This window comes from Paramormyrops kingsleyae, chromosome 1 (genome assembly GCF_048594095.1).
Source record: "Paramormyrops kingsleyae isolate MSU_618 chromosome 1, PKINGS_0.4, whole genome shotgun sequence".
In the NCBI taxonomy this organism is placed as follows: Eukaryota; Metazoa; Chordata; class Actinopteri; order Osteoglossiformes; family Mormyridae; genus Paramormyrops; species Paramormyrops kingsleyae.
The window spans coordinates 29168648-29193243 of NC_132797.1; the positions used below are offsets into that span (position 1 = coordinate 29168648).

Below are 24596 nucleotides of genomic sequence, written 5' to 3' on the forward strand. Positions count from 1 at the left end.
TTAACAACTACATCCACAATCAAAACCTCAGCCAAACATTAACATAAGCCAAACTACAATCCCCCACCCTCGTGAAAAATAAACACGGCCGTCTTCAACAAAACTTACTTTAATCAAAACGGGGAATGTAAAGCACATTGCGTTGGAGCATACACTGAACTCCTGAACAGCACCTGACTCTCATTTCACACTGGAATTTCACATCTTTACTGAGCGGGTACAGATAGAATAATATTTTAATAGGCCTATTTTATGCAAAACAGTAAGATACATGAATGCATCTTTTAGTAATTGGCCTACAATGTGTTAATTATGGACAGGAAAAAGACAAAAGCAGATCTCATCTTTAAGGGCCTGTTTCATGAAGCAGTATTTCTTGCTTAGCCAGGTTACCTTAAATCTGACAAGTTATCTGGGATAATGTAAGTGAACGAAGATAATGTTCATTTCAACTGTGTACCTTAAACCTGTCAAGTTTTCCCGCTAAATTCTGGGGGGTGTTCCACAAATCAAGATTCCTCAGTTAGCTGAGTTAACAGCTAACTGAGTTAAGTTAGCTGAGTTAAGTCATAATTGTCCAATAAGAGTTTAGGTAAGGAGCATTCCTACTGGATCCAATCATGACTTCTAGCTTAAGTTAACCCAGCTAACTGAGAACTCTTGATTTGTGGAGCACTCTCTGCTTCACAAAGCATTCTGTTTCAACAGAAAGTTGGTAACTAGTTCTCTAGTTTCTACCTGTTTACTCAATGTGTGCTCATACTGTGTCATAGTCATATACAATTCAGTCCAACTCTGGAAGCACTAAAGTAAAAGATGTCAGTTAAATGGGAGCCTTGTCTGCGGTCCAGATCACTTAAAACGCTGACAGCGCGAAACTTTCGAGGCGGTAAGGATGCAGATCCTCTTTGTATTTTTAAACCGCGCCGGCGAGAGCTGCGAGGTTTTACTTTCCCTCTCAGGCGCGGAGATAAAAGGCTTTCCGATGCATCCTCACATGTTGCCTTGAAAACATTCAGCTGGTTAAAATTACGCAGCGCACGCAGCAAAGCAAATAATATACACAGTCCGTATTACATGATGCGTGATCATTTTTTCTAGACAAATTAATGCTTACAAACATTTTCAAAACACGAACACTTTCTGGTTTAAAATGAAATGCAATAAAAACCTTCAGACAAAAACAATGTCGAGATATTATTTTTTGTAAGCGTGCATGATTTCATGTTCTGGTAGGGCTGACAGATACGGTCTTTACAGCCATTATTATTTTTCTCTATGGGTTTCAAGTGAACAAGGTCTCAGCGTTGATGACAATCGCTTCATTTAACAACCGCTCATGATTAATGCGTTTTTCCCCTATGATTAGGAAATGCTGCCTTCACCACTAGCCAGGGGTTTAGTGAAAATCAGATGTTTGGCCTAAACATAGTTTTTTTTAATCAAATAAATAACCATGATGGGTTCCAGTTATCAATGTGTAGCTTAAAAACAGTGTGAGGTCTATGCGAAAATTAAATAATGTTTACTCTTAACCTCAATTTAAATAAGAACAAATTAAAAACATACAAAAGGTTTCCAACATAATTCGAAATACTTAGGGAAATAACAAACACTAAAATCCAAGGGCGTAGATTTGCTCTGGACATTGGTGGGGACCTATGACTCCACCCCCCCCCCCCCCCATCCCCTGCCCCACCCACCAACCCCGCCACCCCAACTCCGTCCACGGAATGCATGTTTTTTTAATATGCTGCAAAATGCAAAATCACTTTACATTAATACTAGCAATGCTTCGATTGATATTAATCCACTCGAAATGCAATTCATTAAGTTAAATTAAGGAATAGTGTAATGTCAAAGGAATGGAACCACTTAAGGAGTAAATAGTGAGTAAAGTTTTTTGGGGGGCTGGACAATGCCTTTAATAGGCCTCACCTTTGACCCTAACTCTTCCCCTCTGACTGCACTAGTACCTGACAGGATTGCCATCTGATGAAATAGCGTGACAAAAAAGTGAGACATGTCAGTTCAAAACTTTTGCCAAAAACACTAATGAATCACTTACATCCTCAGCCTATCACTCCTCATAATGTTAAATATTAGTATAATCAACATGTATAATACACACACACATATTATATGTTATATATAATCAACATTCAGATTCACCTCCTGTGACCTTGCCTCTTCACCTGAACTACAACATGGCTGATCTGCTTCTGTCCCCTAATAAAAAAACATTGAGGGATTCCTTATGAGCATTGACAGAGAATGTCTCAGCCTATTATTGGTAACAATGTTAAATCTCAGGACAACCAGGCATAATAATATCAAGTCATCGTTCAACATCACCTGTGACCCCTTCTCTCCATCACTGTCTGATACACAGCACAGTTGTTTAGGTTCTGTCACCTGACAAAACAGGATAAACACATGCCATTTAAACAGCAATCATTTTATTTCACTTTTTCTGAGTCTTAGTGTGCAAATCTCGAATCAAATCATTAATGTTTGCCAAGTCAGTGAATGCATTTTAAAAACTATTTGTGCGAAGTGGATTGTCTATTGGTGAACTGTCAATAAAATTCTAGCCATGGCAATATTAGTATGTAGCATATCAATTTCTTTAACAAGACTGATTTCTGACAAATAGTCGTCATTAGATTAGGAGAACTGACAGGGATCATATTTATACTTTTACATTTAGCTGTTTAATCTGCTGTTAGTTTTAAGTCCGTATTCACAGACTATAGCCTGCCCTGCTATAAGGCCACTTAAAATTAACAAATTGTTTTACATGGCCGCCCGCCTCAATTTTTTGGTGCCGCCTCGATTTTTTTTATATTTTATATTTTTCAAAAAATCCGTTTTTTTTTCACCTCAAAAACTGTGGGTGAAAAATCTTGAATGTCAGCCTCGGATTTTTCAATTTGACGCTTCTCGGACAATGGTTTTTATTGTTTGTCAGATTGTGTGTGGGCCCACGGTATTAAAATCTTGGCAGGGCATCAATATACCGAGTAATATTACCCTTCGCGAGCTGTTTGAGAACTTTTCTAGTTTTAGTATATCTCTGTTGCCGTTCGTCTTTTCGCTGAAAATATAAAATATAAAATCCCCTACTCACCAATATTTTAGAAGTTTGAGTCATGTAAAACAATTTATTAATTTTAAGTGGCCTAATGAATGTGCGTCAAAGCGGTAAAAAAAAAAACCCCACTAGTATTAACGTTAACTGTTGTCGTTACTTTGATGGACTTTGATGGATTCACTAGCGAACTTGAAGTGACTTACACTTTTCTTTGAAAAAAAGCTCTTTATGTCCAGCTTCTTTTTTTTTGCTGCCGCCATCCTCACATGTGTCACCCAACACACCTTGCACGGGGAAAAAAATCCACTGCATTTGGCGCTGCTTGTATCTGAACGCAGCCACAGCCTCTCACATGATAGCAGGGAAATGCACAGCCAATCAAAATGTTCATATGTGTTTTGGGGGCGGGAGGACTCAAGGAGAGAACGTGATTTATCCCTTTCTGCGTGTCTAGGTTAATGTTGACAGCACGTTTTTTTTTTTTTTAAGTGGATTAAATTATTGGTGGGGACATTTCAATGGCCGGAGGATATTGGTGGGGACACATCCCCTCCGTCCACCCTAAATCTACGCCCCTGCTAAAATCAAACCCCAGAACGACCCGGCGCATTTGGATCGCAAGGTATTTTAAAAAGTCGAATACAATTTGGAGATCGTCAAGTTATAGACAGATACGTTAAGGCTGGCAACTGCATTTTTATGGCGGTATTAACCCATCCCGTCAAGAGTCTACCTATGCTTGGTGCCCCATACTGCCTAAGATATGTTCCAATGTGAAGATTCAACATAACCTAAATCATACTTAACTGCGCAGAATCGTACTCATAATACATTTGTCCGTAGGCGAAGATGGTCGTGGCCGACGCATGCGTACAGCAGTGATATTCCACCAAACCAGCAGAGGGCAGAAGTATCGTAACTAACAGAAATACAAGCAGTGTAAAGTTTTATGAAGTTAGGAAGCTGCTACTAATTTAATGTAATACGGCATACCACGGTATTTTGAAATCCTTGTGACAAAATAATTCGCACCCTCGCTCAGCAACTTTAATGGTCAGGATTTTGAAAATTACGGAATAATGTTGATTTGAAAATACTGCATACCGTAATGTCTGTACAATATGGAAAATTAGATATTCGGAGATCCTGAACAGCACAGGTCTGTGTGGATCATGGACATTTCTGCATAATAAGGGGTGCTGCCTCAAAAAAAATCTAAAAATGCAATGAATGCAGTTTACAGAGCGTCCCAGGTGCACACAGGTTAATGGTATAGTCCTGTTTTTGTTTCCGTGGTAATATATTGTGTTAGATGTCCTACTTGCAGTGTAACCGCAGAAATGGTAACCAAAAACACATGTGCATGTGCTTTGGGTCTCAGACGCTTCCCTTCAGACCAAAAGGTCCGGGAGGGCCTGTATCTGCACCAGATCTGAAATCCACCAGGGTCGTCCTCTGACTCTACTAAAGTCAACAGGATGAACATTTTCCACATGGTCCAGGAGAATGCATCTCTGGGAGCAGCCAAAGGGGGGCACCAAAGTTCAGATGTCCATCATCCATGCTTACTCTTCATCCTTGACTTTTACTTCTCCAGCAAGGCTGTCCTTTAATACTTATTCCATAGAACTACTTGAAATGAAATAATAGTGAAATTGGTCCCTATAAGTCATCAGCTTTGACAGGTTTCGTTTGTTGAACCATTATCAATAAGGAAAATCAGCACCATTGCTGGGATTTCAGTCTAGAGACTTGATGTGTATGAGGGATCTCAAAATGAGAGCATGGTCGAAAAAATACCTGAGCTAAACAAATATTTTGGGGTTTGTTCAGATTCATTTGGGGCTTATTAATCATGTAGGGGCATATTCACAATATGAACACGTATAAGTAGAGTGGGAAAAATGTGAAGAGAAAAGAGTTCTGAGTGCTTTACAAATTCTGATCACTAGGGTATGATGGTCAGGTCCAGGGAGCAGTGATGGTTCATTCTCGAGGTGTTTCTGTCATGCGATCCTGTTCTGAAAATGGACACGTAACATGTCTTACACAATGCACAGGCCCCTACACCCGTTTAAGTCTTTATTGATCCCTTTGAAACAGACACAGCTCAAAGTCAGACAGTACTAATGCCTTCAAACTTAATCTGACATGATGGAAATGAATTCAGTCATTGGAGCACGGCGCCTCCTTTGTGCAATTGCATTAAAACCACTGTCTGGCAGAATAACACTGTTATTATTAATGGAACACAGTGTGGAGACATGTTTATTGTAATGCAGGAAGGCCACATAGGAGCAAACACTCTTTGCCCCCCCCCCCCCCCCCACCAAAGCTTGTGAGTGGGAGTGGGGCAGTGGCCTACGTTGTTCTTGGCAGCCTCGGTGACGTGATCAGCAGCGCTGTTCCAAATTTCAGAAAATAAATATAGCCTCCCCCACAATGAAAACCATAACCACTGTGCTCCAAAGCTGCACCTCGATCGAACGATTGACGCCCCCCTCGCCTAACGGAACAGCAAGGAGCTGCAGGGCAGTTCCGAAGGAGGCACAGCATCTGGAAGTGCTTCCCGGCGTTCTGAGGAGTGAAGGGTCTGCTTAAGCTGGCTCTAGTTCTCCACCAAAGGCATTCCAGCACATGAAAAGGCACTTCGGCTGGGGGGGATGGTTGCAGTTTATGGAAATAAGGATTTGCAATGGAAATCAGTGACCTGAAGAAAAATTAGCAAATAAACAAACTGATATTTTCAGTGAGCCAACCAATTAAGGCAGGTCCATTAAACTATATGACATTAGAATGGACCTGGCAGAAGAGAGAGAGTGAGTGAGTGAGAGAGAGAGTGAGAGAGAGGAAGGGAGAGAAAGAGAGAGACAGAGAAACGTTTTTTTTTTCCGGAAGGTTTTACGGATGTGGAAACAGTGACACCTAGAGGCATAAATAATGATAACGTCCTCGTGCAGGGACAGAATATTGCTCATAGGAAAGGGTGTAGATTGGGGTATGGACAGTAGAGACATGTCTCTACCAATACTGTGGGAGTACCATGTGAGTCTGGGAGGACGAGGGGTTTGGGGCTGATTTGGTCCCTACCAATGTTGAAACCAAACCTACGCCCTTGTTCTTAGACTATCGACCTTCAGTGTTGCAGCAGCAATCGTAAATAATTTTTTACCTACAGAACTCCAACTGCTCATGAATTGAATCTGGAAATTCACCCTTGTCAAATGTCTGGAGACAAACGATATGTACCTATGTGGTGTATATCCACACAGGGTACAACTAAAAAGAGTGTACCTACATGGTGTGTACCTACATGGTATATATCTACATGGTATGTACCTACATGGTGTGTACCTACATGGTATATATCTACATGGTATGTACCTACTTGGTGTGTACCTACATTGTGTATATCTACATGGTGTGTACTTACATGGTGTATACCTACATGCTGTGCAAGGTATGTACCTACATTAGACACAGGCCAAGAGAAAGTCCAAAAGGGAGTGAAATGAATGAAGAAAAATGTTATATTTGCAGCCTAGAAAGTTTTGTGCAATTAATTCCCTCCACATTCATGGTTAAGCCAAATCCTACATGTCAGGGAAAGAAAAATGTTTTAATGATTGACAGATATTTCATTTTTCCTACAAAAAAAACGAATCCAACCTCAAAACCACATGAAGTTGTTCTCGGTAATATCAGCAGATTTCAGTCATAATTACCTGACTTCTAATGAATCACAACTTCAGCAGAGATCAGAAGTGAATCAGTGGAACAGAAGAAGATGAGCACAGCACTTTAGATCTTTCGCATCATTAAAAAGGTTTGCTGTTTCTTTGTTACTTGCTAAGCTTCACCTTCAGTACTGAGTTTCCAAATTTACACACAGCGGAGCACATTTTCATGGCTAGATGTAGTAATGGAAGCTGGAGATCTGTACCAGCAGGAGATCTGAGCTCAAACAGAGCGGTTTAAATACAGCAAGAAATGATTCACAGATCAGCTGAGCAGCTATGGAAACACACCGCATACAATAATAACAGCCGTGCTGTTAAGTGCCCAAAACTTACAAGTGGTTGGTAGAGAAGCACTATACAATGATGAGTGCTTCTCTGTGGATGTTTTTTTTTAAACCTTTTTGCTTTCCTGAACAGGCACTCGGAGATCCACTCCAATCGAGGAGAGGTTTACTCACATCCGTTGATCTGGGGTCTTATGTAACCCTTCTCCGTTTGATGGTCTTTGCTGCCGCTTAGAGAGCCCCTTTCACGCTCTAATGCACTCAGTCATGCCCACGCGCTGCTCTGTCTGTTGTCAATGTGAGGGAAGGGGAAGAGACCTCACGATCCCAGTTAACTGAAAGTGTTTTCATCTCTTTTTGGCTCCAAAATTGGCAAGAAATTAAATTTGTTTCCGCTAAGTGTCTTCTTGCATTTTGGGAAGGTCACCAGAGTGAAAAGGGCCACAAAATTCAGTCTGTCCTTAATGAATATGGCTTCTTAAGAGCAGGTGCTGTAGTGCATATTGCAATATCCAAGGGACGCAATATATTGTTTTTCAAACGCAGCGTTGCTTGACTCGACTCAGACGCAGTGCGCTCCGGGAAGGACACAAGGAGCACCACAAGATGGCTGGGCCAGTGTTCATCAAGTAGATATTTATTATTTATTCCTTTATTGGTTCCCCAGAGATTTAACACAGCTATTGAAAAATAAAAACACCATTTCACAAAGGGGCTGGCCTGTACGTCAGCGCTATTCAAGATCCTCCCTGAATCAAAAAGTAAGATTTAACCAACTAAATATCTAACATCAGCCAGCATATTGTTTAAAATTTTGGTCCTAATCTTACCCTGTCACACAGCGCTGAGAAGCAGGTGATGGATGATTACAAGGGACATACTGTCTTCATGCAATAAAGTTGGCGTTTATACGTCACGGCCTTCAGCGAACGGGCAGCCAAGGGGGGCTAGAGTGGCAACAAACAGCTCCACTGCCTTCGAAGCCGCGAAAGGGCAGAGGTCACAACACTGAGCGAGAGCCAAGAAGGTGACGAAAAGAGAGTTACGCCTATGATCTAGAGACAGACGAATTTCTACGTTCAGAGCGGAGGCCTGCTAGAGGAAGCAGAAAGGAGAGGCTGAGGCAGAGCGGGGCAGGCCGGCGGGCAGGCGGGCATGCGGCATCGGTCAAAACGGGGAGGGCGGGCACTAAAGGGATCTAGCGGCATGGCGTTTGGCTGAAGCTGGCAAAAGCGGCGGCTTTAATTTGAAGCTGGCGGGGTGGTGGCATTCATGCAGGTGCAAAACGAGCAAAGTCAAGCAGCAGCAGCAGCAAAACAAAAAGTAGAAGGTCGCCGGCCATTGTTACTGCAAAGCTACACATGTCAAAGTGTGATTGCCAATCTAGCATAGAAAACTGCAAGCATGTTCGCTTTGGAAACAGAAGAGGACAACCAGCATTTATATATATATATATATATATTCGCCTTTATAAAGTGACTTTTATCTACAAATTACTCCAACAGACTACAAAAGCAACAGAACAACAAACACAAGGCTTTAAATAAAATCCAGGCTTCCATCTTCAATAGAAGCTGAAGTGGAGATTTTTACTAATCACAGATTACTATTAATTTTACATCAAACGCTGACTAACCATGGACATCATACATAACCACTTACGCATCAGAACTATAAAGTGCACGATCCCAGAGAAAAAAGGACTACATTACACCGGCAACGGTAACCAAGGCAACAGGCGGTCACAAACACACAGAACACGGATTACACATACAACTTTTGGCGAGTATTACCGGCCTTTTCAAGGAATGGCTTCGAGTGCGTGCCTGGAAACGTGCAGTGCAGGGTGTGACCTTGCACACTGCTTTTCTTCAGGTCGGGTTTGATGCCCTCGGAAGCATCTAGAAACTATGAGTCCTTCCCTTCCAGATAGGTGAAGCGGACAATGGACACGCTGGATGACTAGCCTGCCGCTACAGCGTGACGTGCTTACAAGGAAAACTCAAGTATTTATACTAAGTAGAGAAAATATCAGTACCACACAAAATTCTCTCATAATATGAAATATATATATGTACATATATGTATAGACTCCTGGATATGTGATTAAAATCATATTTACAGTAGACAATAATGGCACCTTAACATACACTTATAGACTAATTGTGCTTCTTTTTGAACTTCAGATGGAGGTGACCTCACAGGGTCACATGCAGAAGCTTTCACTACGCCTGTCGAGCCGTATTGCTTGACGTAGGAGTATAAAAATCTGTGGGGCAGTGCAGCTGCCCGTCATTCCTCTCGGATTTAGTGCAAGTTAAGTCGGTTTTCCCCTTGAGTGCCGTGCAAGAGGCCCGGCTTCTGATATTGGCACGTCTCTGATCCATCTGCAGCTCCAGAGCTCATGGTGTTGAGAAAAGGTAACTGCCTGCAACTTTTTTCCCAGAATACCTCTTGCAATGGGGTGAGTGGTTTTATGCACTACGCTTTACGTTAAACCTGTCCGCATCCTCTAGTTCATTCTGCACTGTATCTAGACATTTCCTACTTCCCGGGTCCCTCACGTCGACACAGCCGCGCACAGTTCACCGTTATTACACGATTGGCACAATCTGCCTAGAGCCTTGCCAGCACTGGAACGACCAGCAACGTTTGCTCAGAGGACAGGGACGCTGAATCCCTGCACTGGTGTTTATCAAGCTTCACAACAAAGCAAGACACCTCATCTTTTATCCTCCAGTTACAATCTACTGTAATATATGCAGAATCTATTTAAGGTTTATACCGGTGCTTTCGGAAACAGGATTTTCTCATCCCTGCAAGGACATCATTCTACAAACATCAACGGACGGAGCAAAAGTAGACCTGTGGGGGCCTCTTAATCTATACGCTTTGCATGGTTCTGTTTGTTTCTGAATAAGATCAAGGATCGCTCCTAATTAATATATCTTTTTTTTTTAGTTTTTAACCAATTGCACCAATGTGGAGCAGCTGACTTGTACTGAGAGTGTAATATTTCCTCAACTATTCATGACAAAACATCGCAAATTCTAAATTAGACACGGAAGCTAGACAAAAGCATCAAAAACAGCTCGGGACAACGTTGCTAACAACAACACTACCATATGGAAATATACCTATAATCTGTGTTTTTCATAACTTATATGTCTGGATTTGGAGTTACAACCATGACAGACTGGTACATTCACGACAAACGCTTCAATTTCAAGTTTCTCACAAAGCAGTGCATTACTCATAAGTCTTGTCCGAGACGCTCGATCTCCTCGATGAGAAAGTCGATATCCTCCACAGTGGCTGCGGGGTTTGAGATGACCATGCGGAAGAAGTTGACTTTATCTCCCTGCGGCTGGTAGCTTACCATGGTCGTCCCATACTCCATCATCCTAGCCTTGATGACTGGGGCCACCTGCAGGAGGGAGAGTAGGGAAAATGGTTAACCTCTCCTTTTCCTTGTAAATTTTGTAGGTTTGAGTATAATACCAAGAATATCAGTCCAGGAATTTCAGTCTTAAATACCTGCCTCTAATGCCTGCCACAAATCAAACTGGTGAACAAAGTTATGGTTTTAATCTGATTGTCACTGTCAAAAAACATCTTTGAGTCAGTATGTCTTGAGGCACAAAACAATGTCAGATATCTCTGTGAAGCTGCAGAAGATGCTTTATGGAAGGGCAGTATCTGGCCAGGTTGACCAAGATTTCACAGCATCGTTGACGCTTTATCTTGGGGGAATCGGAGCAAGGAAATTTATTTTCTGCCAGTTTGATTACGGTCTAAGAGACTTTGTGAAAGGAACCAGTGACATCATCACTCTTGCACAGACGCTGCTTTAATAGGTGACCTGAGTTTCCTGCCGTTGACGTTATCTCTCTCAAAGCCAAAGTGAGGTGCCAGAGTGGCCAAGGAGACTTCCATCCATCTAAAGACTTTCCATTGTGATGTTCGAAATTAGCTGTCTCTGTTCAGAAGTTCTGCAGCCTTTCATCCTTCGGAATCTTCCAATGCATTCAGGTCAAAGTATTTTAAATTGGTTTTGCTCTTATACTCTGATAAGCTTTTCGATTCCCACTGTACAGGATTAAAAGCACAGATAATGCGAAGAAATGCCCACTGTGCCTAATGATTATCACAGACCAAAAGACATATTCTATAATGAAAAAAACATTCTGGTACCTTCTGATACACTAATTACCAGAGCCCAGATTATACTTAAACCTTTGAAAATTATTTCATTTCATTCAAATTTTGTTCCATTTCTGTTTGCTTTAGCTGGTTCAGCATTTTCAGAAGCATGAAACTGGATAAAGACCAAAAAAGCAAAAAAGTAAATCTAATTAGCCACGCAGATACACAAATGTTTCTATAGAGCTAAGCTGTAAACTTTATGCTAGCACGTAGAATGTGCGTTCCCATGGAAACAAAGCTATCTTATACTATAGAATTAGTTCTCTGCTATCTTGTACTAAATAAATTGAAAATCTGAATAACGCAGATGATTCCAAGTGCCCCCCCTCTGAAACAACCCCCCCCATGCATCCAAACACACATTAAAATACAAGCACCTTTGCACACACAAACACACCATTAACTGTGTAACTGAGTAAAAGCATCTAAACACCTTGCAGGTGTCCTGTTAAAGAGGGTAATTTTCCTTGCACTAGAGCGAAGGAAAAGCGTAACGCACCTCATTTTCCCTCCTTGCAGAGACGCCAGAGAGGTTTTGCAGTGCATAAACTGCAGTTAAAACATTTTCCCCAGAGTTTAATGGGGCCAAATGCTGGTTAATTTGAGCCTGCTTGGTTGAACGAGTACGGCAGCACATTGGGGTGTCTGCAGCAGGTATAGCGTGACCGTTTATTTTTAGGCCATTTTTCAAGGTTGGAGGGGCTGCAGAAGGGGCCCTTTTGTATGACTGGCACGTATTGCTGTCTGCTCCCCTAATTGCAGATCAGAGGTCCCTCCTCCCAACGCCGGCGTCTGTGTGGAGCTGTCGCCTGAACGTGGTCCATCTCGCCTAAGAACCTCTCTGGAGGCTCCGCCATTTTGCAGGAGCGAATGGGGTGGGAGGGGCTGCAGAGGCATATATATATATTTGGGGGTGGGGCCACAGTGGTAGTGGCCTCAGTAGAAAGCTGACTGGCCCCTTGAGGGCCCCCCACCCCTGTCACTTGCTAATTGGGTGGCCCCTCTGTATGAAGTAGGGCCCCTCTAACGCCCTGTACCTGGGGAGGGGAGGGTGCGTCCTACCTTATGCAGGCGCCGCATCTTCTCCTCCTTGTCCTCCAGGTAGCGGATGCCAGGCGGAAGGTACCAGAAGCAAACGTTGGTGTGCTGAGGCTGTGGTGGAGGGGGATACGCATGACACAAAGACAAAATGAGACAGAAAGAGAGCGCTGACTGACGTGTCGATCACGCCCCGGCGGGCTGCATGAGGAATCGGCAGAGTGCTACATGCCTGCCGCAGCAGGCCATTCCTAACCACCCCAAACAGCATGACGCTGCTCTCCTACAGCCTAATATTCCTGTTTATTCAAAGCAATAACTAACAGCAACACAGTAGCCCCTGTGTGTGTGTGTGTGTGTGTGTGTGTGTGTGTGTGTGTGTATCATGTTTGTAATACATTGTGGGGGCCAAATGTTCCCCACAATGTGATAAAACCCTGTTATTTTGAAACTGTGGGGACCATTTTTCAGGTCCCCACGAAGATCTGTGAATGAAATCAAGAAACGAAAAAAAACAAAAGTCTCGTATTTTGTTTGTTTACTTACGGTTGTCTTGTTGGGATTAGGGTTTTCCCCATACAAATGAATGGAGAGTCCCCACAAAGATATAATTACAAACCTATGTGTGTGTGTGTGTGTGTGTGTTGAGGGGGTGGGGGTGGGGGGCTCTGATGCACCTGGTAGTGCTGTGGTGGCTTTGTGTTATACCATCAGCCTTCCCCCCCCAGGTGATGTCAACCAATTGGATGAAGTGGAACTGGTAGGCGGAGCTTCTGGCAGCTGGAAGGCATGGAGAGCGAGGGGAGCAGCACCCTGCCCCCCAGCACCACTGCAATCCACGGGCGTTTCGGGGGGGGGGTGGAATGCAGCGCTGTTTATATTTTGTCTGAAGCCTACAATTTCTGTAAGATTCTAATTCTAATCATGATTTAAAGCGGGAAAATAACACCCCCCCCCCCCAAAAAAAGCAACAATATACACTAAACCAAATGCTTGCTATGGAGTATTTTGCTTTTCTTCTCCTACACATTTAGTGCATACTGTGTGTTCGCTTGGCACAGATGCCACTCTGCTCATTATATCAGCACGGAGTAATTATGCCTCGTTATGCATAATTGCGGGCCGTCGGAATAAAAGCAGACGACAGGCTGGCACACAAAGCCGCAGCAAAGCCTGCCGTAGTCCCAAAATATGAAGCCTGCTCGAAAGAAACATGCTGGGGTGTCGCGCTAGCTGTGAGGTGACCGTTACATCCCCGGCCTCAGGTTCCGGAATGGTTAACCTGCGTTACCATCATCCGCCATGGGGTGGGGCCGTAAGAGGAGACTTACTTTTCCATCGAACACCATCTGGTATCCCTCCCTGTTCCTGATGCGGTTGTACAGGTACTCGGAAAGCTCCAGGCACTTGTCGATCTGAGCCTCGAACCCAATGGTCCCCTGGGAGCAGGAGGAAAGGTGTGATATGAAAAGATTAGAGAAACAATGCGAAGAATAACAGGGACTTCAGTAACTACACAACATTGTTCGCCCATCTGAGGTTGCTGGGGAGTGTCTGTCTGTCTGAGTGGGGGCTACGGCACTGTCTGCATTATCCTTATTCTATCTGGTCAAGTCAAGTGAGGCTTGATTGCCACACCAGCTACATTCAGTACACTGCATACAGTGACGCGAAACAACGTTCCCCAGACTGTGGAGCTACATATACAGTATACATGGATAGACAGGATACGTGGGGGGGGGGGGACACATTAACAATATCAACACACAATGTAAAGATAAACAATGATGGAATGTTTCAAATGAGCAAAGGAACCAGAGCAAACGATTGTTTAGTTGTGGGCTGAATAAATGAAGCACAGATCAGTATTTGTTTTTCTTACTTGCACTATATACTGTCATTGCACTTTGTCTAAGAGAGACCCGTTACAATGAAGCCTCCCTTACAGCTGCCTGCCAGGTTCTCTGCCTGGGAAATCAGATCATTCGTGACTTAATGCTAAACTACACTGTCAGGTGAGACCAGAAGAGAACCATGTCACCATGGAGGGAAAAAAAAAAACGCATGTTAAGGGAAACTCGGTCGATGAATATCACTGAGCATTGAAACCCTCAAGGCACTAATGTTTTGGGTTGTCCAATAAGAATTCAGCAATTGACATATACTTGGCTGCCATTGGCTGATTGGCTAAGGGTTGGCTACTGGCTAAATGAACCCTAATTATTTTCAAACATGACCCACCTTGGCCCTCCACATGAGCCACAGCTTGAAGATGTCGACATGCCGGCCGCACTGCAGAGCCTTGTCTCCTGTGTCGTACGATAGGTCATACTGCTTGTCTTGCTGGAAGAGGTAGCAGGCATGCATCTGGTTGCAGTTTGCCATTAGTCCCTGCAGGGGCCGTTGAAGAGCAGCATGAAGGAGACTCTACAGAGCACTTCTGCTCTGCGCAATCTTTTTACAGTCAAATGCTTTTGTTAACCACAGCAAACAGTAAGGGTACAGACCAAACTCTCCTTTAGTAATATTTCTTTAAAAAACATGCCCATGAATCTCACACAGGACATGCGGGTACAGGAAATGGATGGATGGATGGATGGATGGATGAAACAGTAAATGGAAGAGGTGATGACTCCTCCAACTATTACTTCCAGTTGGTACTCAGATGCAAGAATTATTTAAAAGCTTTTCATTTATCTGTTAAAATACACAATGTGGAGATTTTTAAACATCTCCAAAGACAAATAGTCGCTATGGTTAAAGCAGCTAGCTCCAATTAACTAAGGAAGCATGATAACATGAAGGCTAGACTTTGAATGTGTGCTAAGCTTACCTCCTCCTTGACGAGCAGCGCAGAGCATTGCAGGGGAACTGACATCATCTTGTGGGGGTTCCAGGTCACAGAATCTGCCCTGTAAACAGCGACATCGACATTCAACCATCATTCCCATGAATCTCCCCTCCAGCTGTATCTCTCTACCATTGTCATGTTTATTCCATAACATTTGCTAAATTGAAAAGAGCACCATTATTACGTAATTAATTTATTATTCCCAAAGAATTTGATACTGTTGACTGACAGGTTATTACTTCCAGGTTAAGCAAATACAGAAAAATGTGGTACAAGTAAGCAAAATAACATATGCAAACCGAACAGGTTGGAAAGTAATTCCGGCGCAGATAGTAAAATTTTGAGCATAATGACCTTTCCACTCCATTCAGCTTCCACCTGTGCTTCCTGGACATGAGAAGGCTTCCACCCCAAGCACCCTGTGTAGTGAGAGGCATTTAGCACATGAACATTAGCCTGTGCTATCCACTGTCCCCTCCCACACCATCCACTAACATCATTATTATACTTTCCCTGTTCTTCCGGTCAAAAGTAAGATATACTGAGATGTTCCCAACTTAGCAGCAAAATACAGGCGCTTCTTGACTTAGAATGGCGTTACATTCGAATGAACCCATCATAAGTGGTCAATATCGTAAGTCGAATACGACTACAATACGATTAAAAAAATGGCTAACTAAATATATATACGGTCACTGACTAAATAAATAAATATTTAGTGTAACTGAATATCAGTAATTGAAAAGTAAATAGATGAATACAATTATTTGATTAAACAGAAGAAAACGCCGTACGATGTGTCGTTAAACACTGTACGTGATGTTTAATCTGCCGATCGCTACAGAGACTGGAAGTGGATGCTGCTATCACCTGGCATGGGTAGGTAGTATTATACAGAATATCGCTGCCCAGGAACACATTGAAATTCATTGTAAAGTCGAAATACTTTAAGTCAAACCACTACAAAGCGAAGAGCATCTGTATTGGTTTTAGGGCGAAGTGCTGGACAGTGTGTTTTCCTACTTTTTACAGAAAAAACACATGAACACGAGAAAAGCGATCATTGACAAAGAATCGCTCTGTCCAATCAACAGAAGCCCCTATTTACTGAATCACACACTAAATGACCACTGATCTCAGGAGAAGCTCTTTTAGGAAATGAGAAAATAATGATATCTCTGCTACAGTTTTTATTCTAATTTGCAGTGAAGGAGATTCATCCATTGCTGTGTATTCAGGTCAGATGACAGTGGAAACGGGGAAGTCAATACATTCATCGGACTGTTCCGACTGCAAAGTCGGCAAATAGATTAGACAGCAGATATCAGTTTCTGACGTAACTAGTTGCAGTTCAAGGATAGATTATCTGGTGTATCATAGATTTAAAATTACAAAGTATCCTAGTTGTCACTAAGTTCCAGAAGCAGGTGGGTGGTGGGGTGGTGAACTCACATCCACGTGCATCCAGACGCCGTGCTTCTTGCAGATGTCAGCGATGGCGATAAGGGGGTCGAAGGCACCATAGACGGTGGTGCCGGCTGTGGCGCTCACAAAGAAGGGCACCAAGCCCTGGGCAAACATCCAATGGCATTGTCACAGAAAACATGTGGTTACACCATCAATGGGTAGGGGGCGCCAACATAAACAATAGGGCTCTGCGCTCTCGTTGACAGACGGTTTCCTTGGCAATTCACAGTTGACAGGTGAAGGGCTGATGAATATTCACTATGTTAAACAATCTGCAACATGTACTAGCCTGTTCCAGATCACATGAGACATTAGAGAAAATGATTCAGTTCTGGCAGCGAATTAAACACGAACTGGGGGAGTATGGCTTGGTGAAAAATTACAGAGCAAAACATCAGAGGCTTCTAGGGATGTTGTTTTGGTTAAACTCCAGACTATGAAGAACAAAAGGACCCATGTGAGCCTTAGGGGCAGCAACGGAAAATACTGAAATGAGTCATGCCACCGATGGAAGCGTTACACCGTCTGTGTGTGTTTTTTTCCCCTCAGGCAGTCCCCTACCTTTTGCTTGGCTTCAACCAATCGTCTCTCAAGGTCAGATGGTATCATTTTTCCCCTGTGGAGGGGAAAGAGGTTTTTACCACAAGTAGACGTTTGACATGAAAACGGGCCGCACCATTGTGAGGTGCCGGGGGGTGCCGGGCGACAGTTTCCTCACACCTCTCGTCTACTTTGATGCAGATGACGCTCTCTGTGCCAATTCCCAGGGCGGCGGCTCCCTTCTTTATCGAAAAATGGCTCTGAAGGAGAAGGGTAAAATCTGATCCCCAGAATGGAACTGACCAATAAAAACAAGCTATCTACTCTGAATACTCTTAATTATTTCTGTGGAAATACCCAATTGTGGATTGTGTATATATGCAATAATAGAGAAGGAATGCTGAAGGAATTAACTATTTTCCTGTATTACTGCACATAAATGGAGAACATCCTTCAACTATTTAATATAAAGATTCTTTTGGTCTCTGATTGAAATTTGAATGGTGTGATATCCAGCTGAACAAATTTAATTTCCCAAAATGCTCCTGTTCTACTGTTTATTGCCTGCCATGGGATATTCTAGAACATTCTGAGGATGGAACGGCAGAACCACATTTGTAGGAGACATTAGGGGCCGGAACACCCCCATAATGTAACAGAGGCATGGTGGAAATACAGGGCGCCTCTCTGTGTGATTTAACACATGATGCACCATGTGATGAATATCATCTGCACAGCGCCCCTGTGTTCTTGCTTTTAGCTTTGGCCGTTTTGCGTGGCGAGCGCTCGGAAGAAGTGCGCAGGAGAAGCAGGGCCTACATGCTCCGACGTGAAGGCAGCCAGCCTCGGGATCGACGACATCCCTTTCTCCTTCACCTCCGGGAACATCTTGAATCGTGCCAGCAGCATGGCGTACATGTTGGAGATGGAGCCACCTGGAGAGGCGAGACAATGACACAGGCCCTGTAAGATCTCCTGTGGAGACACAGGACTGTCACCCCTTTCCAACTCCGGAGATGCTCAGACAGGCCTTTCCGGGGAATTGTTTACTCACTAATGAGAAAGTGCATTACAGGGCAGTGGGTAACATCACTGTCCCAAATCTTTGGGGTCATGGCTTCAATCCTTAGAGGGCTTCCTTTCCGTAGTGTCATTTCCAATCATGATCTATAGACGTGATTCAAGTGAACCGCTGTCCCTATAGTATGTATTCTGTGATAGATTAGCATCCTGACCAGGGTGTCCCCAGCCGGCGACTGGCTCCAGAATACTTGCAACCACATATAGGCAATTATGCGAGATGCACTGACGGATGATTAAACAGGACCTCTTATTTTCCACGGTGCCATGTGTGCTTGATGGAGCTTTTATGCTTAGAGGAAGTCACATCATTCCTCCTTTCTATTCCGATTAGCTGCTTATTCTATGGCGATTCACACGAGCAAGAGAGCTATCCCAGGAATCGCAGTGCCCACACATGGTCAGTCATGTATACCTCCACTCTCTTAGCCTTCAAGGGCAATTTAAGTTAAGCTGAATGTCATGTGGGAGCAGACTGGACATACAGCCGTGGAAAAGACACTCTATTTTTAAATACTGGTTTAATCCTGGTTTAATTGTGGTTCTGCTGTAAGAAGGCTGTGCTGAGCAGCAGGTTGCTTACAGGCTCAAGGTCTCTATGACAGCAGTACACAAAAACAAGGTGAAGCAGGAGACACTGGGAACGACCAGAAACCAGCCAGGTAAAGGGGGGAAGCGACATTCTAATGCCAGAGACGACTGTCAACTTATCTGACAGTTTCTCATGAATTGGAGGATGACGTCCAGTGACCTTGAAAAGGAATGGGAAACATTAAGTGGCATGAAGTGCACTGCTAGGACAAGTTTGTATCAGGCTCCTAGAAGCAGGAATGAAGTCCCATAAAGCAAGGAAGAAGCCCTTCATGAATGAGAATTTGCACACACACACACACACACACACATATATATATATATATGTATATATATATATATATATATATATATATATATATATATTATTCACAGATGCATGCCCATAAATCGAGAAATGAGTGAAACAAAAAAATGTTGCTGTGGTCTCTTAATTTTTTCCAGAGCTATGTATGTCTGTATTAAAGTCACATGAGCAGGAAGAGCACATGCGATAGGACTCAAATGCCCAGAGGTATTGTGTGACAATGTCAGGTTGCAAAACCTGGAAAAGGTGACAATAATGTCTTTGTTCTGAAACATGATTTGGGGAAAAAAGAAAACAATCCCATCCCCATTGCCTAGGGGACATCGTCAATCCCACTGAAAAACGAAAAGCAGTGGTGACAGCTGAGGACCAAGCAGAGGGAAAATGGGAGGTGGGGGTCATCTACCTGGTGAGAAAATGCCATCGCCCCTCCCCTCTGGCCAGCCAATGATCTCTCTCATTTTCCGCAGCGTGACATACTCCAGCAGCACGAAGACGGGAGCCACCTCATAGGTGAACCTGCAGATGCAAAGCGCATGACTACATGACAGGAACCGGGAAGGCAAGATGCCGGCCATGACCTGCATCTCATGTTCATGCTGCCCGCTGTACGTTCCTCAAACATTAAGGAAATGTTGGGTAATGGTTACACCACAAAACTCCCATTGAGTAACCAAGAGAGTTTAAAGCTCAGATTAAGAAAATTAGTAATTGAAGATTCTAAAGTGTCTGCTGAGGTAACACACATCAAACCTTAATCCGCTCCCTTCCCTTCGTGGTCACGTTTCTCTGGGGGTGCTGGTGATGGTTACGTGTTAAGAATGACACCGCTGTCAGCTGATAATACTCTGTACCTCTGCATTTCAAATGTGTGTTTAATTAGTCCAGACTGAAGTCAGCCTGAAAATTTAAACATTGGCTGTATTTATACCAATTTACAGAATGATAAAAATGGATATATTTGACCTAAATGAGTCAATATGCCGCTAAATTTTGTTATAAGTTATTTGTCTGATTTTTCTAAACACCATTCTAATAAATAGTAACACTTTCACGTCACCTCTGCACTCATCATCACCAGATTATACAAAGCCTTGTAAAATCACTCTTATTGAATGTTTCACTCTTCCGACTTCCTGCTGTCGCAGCCTTACACTCTGTGACAGACAGGTAAGAGAGGAAAGGCCCTGTCTCCTGAAGGTCTGGTGCCGTGAGCGGGTGCTGGCCGTACTCACATATTGGTATTGGCGGTAGAAGTCAGCCAGTCGGCCGCCAGTCCCACCATATCGAGTCCGGTGGAAAGCTGGTTAAAATACCTGGGGTGCGCTAGGATATGAAAAAACGGCAGAACTCTAATGACTGAATTATAAAACGCTCGTATTAACAAGGGCTCTCACGGCGGCCTGGCCGCCTCTTGAGTTTATTCATAGCTTTATCCATTCGGTGTCCAAAGCCGTGGGCCGGGTACAATGCGGGCCTGAAAGCGCACCTGCCACTTCTTTACAAACCAGAACGCATTTACGGTACGAGGCTCGCCGTTCTGGGGGTTTCTGCTACGGTTCCGGTTGTCGCTTTGCGTTTCAGATCATTTAATATTTTATGTGTGCGATTTTAATTCGCAGGTGTTTGAAAGTAGGGAGCGAAGGGTTTCTCCTATTTACAATTTTTATGTGTATTTCAAATAAAAAAGTAACAAAAAATGTACGCGCAAGTAGGCCTATGCGACGATGCATGACTACGCCCTTGTAGGAGAGAGTTTGATACGGGGGGGACCCAACTTAAAGCATAAATGTTTTTTTGGGGGGTTAGGGGGAGGGGGAATGAAGCCAAATTAAATAGGGGTGGGGGGGGGGGGGGGGGGGGCTCGTGCCTTTATCTGTGCTCCGGCAGCGCGGGTTATCGAAGATATCGTGCCGACTTTTTATTTTCTGTATGATGCTCACGTAATAATAAATAGTGTAGAATGAACTTGACCACCTGATCGCTAAATAAGAACGCTAAATAAAAATGTATTTTTCCGATTAAGTGTAAATGTAATTAATTTTAATTTAGACCTACTTTTTGCTCCGTTTCATTTGCAACCTTGTACGGCAATAAGCTAGTAGATTATCGTCACTGCGGTTTGGAGACCAATTTCGAAGCCGAATTTCGTTATTATTGCCAATAGACCAATTTTATTTTTACTTATCACTACTGAAATTTTAAACTCGCAGCTGTAAATTCGAAGGACCGTATCCTCTCAAAATTTCCCTCTGCCTAATTTTTAAATCTAATGAGTAATGACTCGGAATTAAAGCTTAAACATAGTGTAGTTTTGGTGATAAAATGTAAACAATTATCAGGGAAATTAAAAAGCCATTTGGAAATAAAAACGAATGAATAAATAGATAAACATCTCTACCTGTCTTGATGGCATATTTCAGCGTCGCGCGGCAGCTCAGCAGGATTTCATCCAGTGTTTCCGGCTCGTCCGAAAGCTCCCAGTTGTTGGTCTGAAGCAATTCATTTGGGTAATGAAAATCTATTACTTTCGTTGACCTGTCAAACGACTCCAGTATATACGACAACAAAATGTCCACAACTTCTTGCAAGAAGGTCATTGTCTTCATGTCCCCATTCGTCGCGGGCAGTAAATCTGCGGAACAAATTGAGCCAATTAGACAACTGAATGTATACTTAAAATATTACTATAAATCTGTATGTATTATTTAATCTGCCTATGAATTGTTGCATCGATTTTATCAAGGGCAAAATTTTGTTTCCATATCAATTATACGTAAAACGTAAAATGATTACTAAATAGGCCTACAATTAAATTATAAATTAGTGCTTTTACAAAACGTATGTATAGGCTATTACTGTGGCCTAAAAATATGTATTTTATGAGGAAAAAAAATATATCGTATGGTACATTTAATATAGTAACATCATTTAATTTTACAAAAATACGGTAAACAATTTTGGGTAATCAGTTTTGAGATGTAAATAAATCTTTAGAAACCCATTTATATTGTTTCTCATTTGCGATGTATTTATTATTATTATTTTCTTCTTCTCCTTCTTCTTCTTCTTCTTATTATTATTATTATTAGTAGTAGTAGTAGTACTATTAGGCTAGTGTTAGTATTATTTCATATGGGTATTTCCGCATATTTCCCGTACCTGTTGAATACAGATCGGAGAATCCCTGGTTTGTTCTCGAGCAGTTGCATGGCTGGTTGCAGCCGCACGTTTCTACACCGGACTGGGCTTCTTTGGCGGGTGATTCGGCCGACTTGTCGCTCTCTCCAACGTTGAGCAGGGCTAAAGCAGCAATTCAAAAGCGAAGCAAATAGCTATTAATTTCAGCGCTAATTTTCAGTTATATTATCTTTCAGAAAATCGAAGTAAATACGAAGTCAATTATTATTGTCTTTGTTTCTACATTTAACATTATTACATTACATTATTATACTCGATCTGTAGAACTGATCACAATCGTTAAATGACACGTTTAAAACACATACCACACAACTTCGACCCAATGCCGCCGGTGAATTTCTGCGCAGCCGCCTGACACCATGCTCTTGCTACAAAGGCAAATCGAAAATAAAACATTAAATTTGCCACTCAGACAAAAATATTCTCTATTGAACTGAATAAAAATCAAGACAAAAAAATCAGCTTAATATTTTAAAATGGAATGGTTTAAACGGTGATGGTATGAGTACACAGTAATTATAATATATATGCACATTGATGCTGATAATGTATCATCTAATAACATGTTTTTACCTTAAAAAATTAAAATGAACGCAAGGCAATTAGGCAAATATTCTATTACCGATGCACTATTGTTGTCCATGCCTTTTGTTTGTTTAGGAATGTATCGTTTACTTCTTATCAAATTTTACTATATTCTCTATAGACAAGTCATAGTTATTAGATTCACACAGTAATTGTTTGGTTTTCCGTTATATTTCAGCCGCTACGGTCTGGGTTTTACTTACTCGCATTGGGGACCTGGCTGCTGTTATCAGACGAGTCGTCAGGTCTAAGAGACCAAAACCCGTGCGATGCCATCGGAAATAGTCGCAGTAGTTTCAGCAGCAGTCAGAGACGGAGGCAAAAAGCGCCCATCCAGACGGACCGCAGCACGCCAAAGGAGGGGGGGAAAGAACGGAGCTGTTCCGAGTCGTGGTGCTGATCCCAGCGCGTCTATAGGTTTATCCCGCTGGCAGCTATGCACCTAAACGATTTCAACAAACCGAAAAAGAAGAAGAGGAAGGAGAAGAAAAAAACTAAAACACCAACCTAGTGACTGAGTCTGCTGCTCGACCGAAGGACTCCTATCCGGTCAGATTCCCACAGGTACACAGGAGATTAAACACAAAGCATCAGCGGTGTAGCTGCGCAGCGGCTGCCCGAAAAATTCAGATTCAGCCAAACAGCCGGACGAGACCCGCATTTTGGCAGGGATGCGTTTACGGCGCTTCTTTAACACTGGCAATTTATTGCATTTAATGAGGTTAATGTCTGAACGCAACCACGCAGCATAATGTCACGATGCACCCCTAGATTTATCAACATAGATGCAACTTTCTGCAGCCGTGCGTTAAGTGCGCGTGGCGCTGCAAATAGAAATATTTGCGGGAGGAGGAATATCTGAAATGACGAATCCACCTTAGAAATTATCCTGAGTTCACAAGGACCGACAATTAGCGTTTAATAAGTAGCCGGTAGCTGGCGTAGAGCTTACCCATTTCCGCGTCACAGCGGACTTTCTTGCGTGACTCGCTTCGTGACGGACAGCATTGCGTATTTAGTCGTGACCGCAAATGTGCGCCAGTTGTCCTCTTCCTTCTCTCCCGTCCCCCACTCCGGAGAAAAACATCGTGTGCACGACTGGAAGGAAAGTGCACTTGACTTCTTCGGCTGATAAATTGTCCTAAGAGATTAAGACCTACACTTCGCCGCTGTTTTCCCCTAAACTGTCAGGTTGCACGTCCTTCCAGTGGAGAAAATAACTCAACATCATTATTAATAACGCAGGTGCGCTTGCGGCAGAGCAAATTCAATGCCCACCGTAACCGATCCGCAGCCTCCGCGGTGCGCTGCTTGAGGATTGTCTTGTGAGGACAGATCTGACGGTTTTTTCTGTCTCCCTGGGTGGCACAAACCAGAAGAAATGCGCAACGTCAAACGACCTGATATAGACTCATAAACCAAATATAATGCATTTGCTGAACCAAATTAAAATATACAGTATTTTGTACATGCTAGGTAGTCTTTTAAAGGTATTCCAGCATTTTTTGTATAATTTTTGACTATAAAGAGGGTATAGGGCAGTATATATGAATAAATTAAATAGTCTATATAGTTTGCGCAGTTGGTTGTCAGGTATTTGGATTAGTAGTGT

The 24596-nt window shown here is 42.8% G+C and overlaps 1 protein-coding gene and 1 long non-coding RNA gene across 2 annotated transcripts; both read right to left on the minus strand.

The window, feature by feature from the left end:
- Window positions 1-1715: 1715 nt before the first annotated feature.
- On the minus strand, window positions 1716-3544 carry LOC140591706 (uncharacterized). The gene is made up of 3 exons (XR_011992013.1): window positions 3298-3544; window positions 2356-2415; window positions 1716-2229 (listed from the first exon to the last, which is right to left on the minus strand). It is a non-coding gene; the product is annotated as an uncharacterized lncRNA (long non-coding RNA).
- A 4190-nt stretch (window positions 3545-7734) lies between these two features.
- On the minus strand, window positions 7735-24362 carry gad2 (glutamate decarboxylase 2). Its single transcript, XM_023823751.2, has 17 exons — window positions 23937-24362; window positions 23188-23426; window positions 22705-22767; window positions 22361-22501; window positions 21600-21833; window positions 20434-20524; window positions 19605-19717; window positions 18040-18155; window positions 17401-17480; window positions 17242-17296; window positions 16666-16782; window positions 15568-15632; window positions 15196-15274; window positions 14604-14753; window positions 13694-13801; window positions 12387-12476; window positions 7735-10545 (listed from the first exon to the last, which is right to left on the minus strand). Exons 2-17 carry the CDS (start codon window positions 23258-23260, stop codon window positions 10372-10374), a joined length of 1749 nt encoding a protein of 582 aa, XP_023679519.1. The 5' UTR covers window positions 23261-23426; window positions 23937-24362; the 3' UTR covers window positions 7735-10371.
- Between the last annotated feature and the right edge of the window lie 234 nt (window positions 24363-24596).

Coding starts and splice junctions, on each gene's coding strand:
- gad2 (XM_023823751.2), bottom strand. CDS start 23,260: ATGGCATCGCACGGGTTTTGGTCTCTTAGACCTGACGACTCGTCTGAT. Junction 17,481..18,039: donor CTGCCTTCACGTCGGAGCAT/GTAGGCCCTGCT, acceptor CTTCTCCTTCAG/AGCCATTTTTCGATAAAGAA. Junction 12,477..13,693: donor AGATGGTGTTCGATGGAAAA/GTAAGTCTCCTC, acceptor CCTCCACCACAG/CCTCAGCACACCAACGTTTG.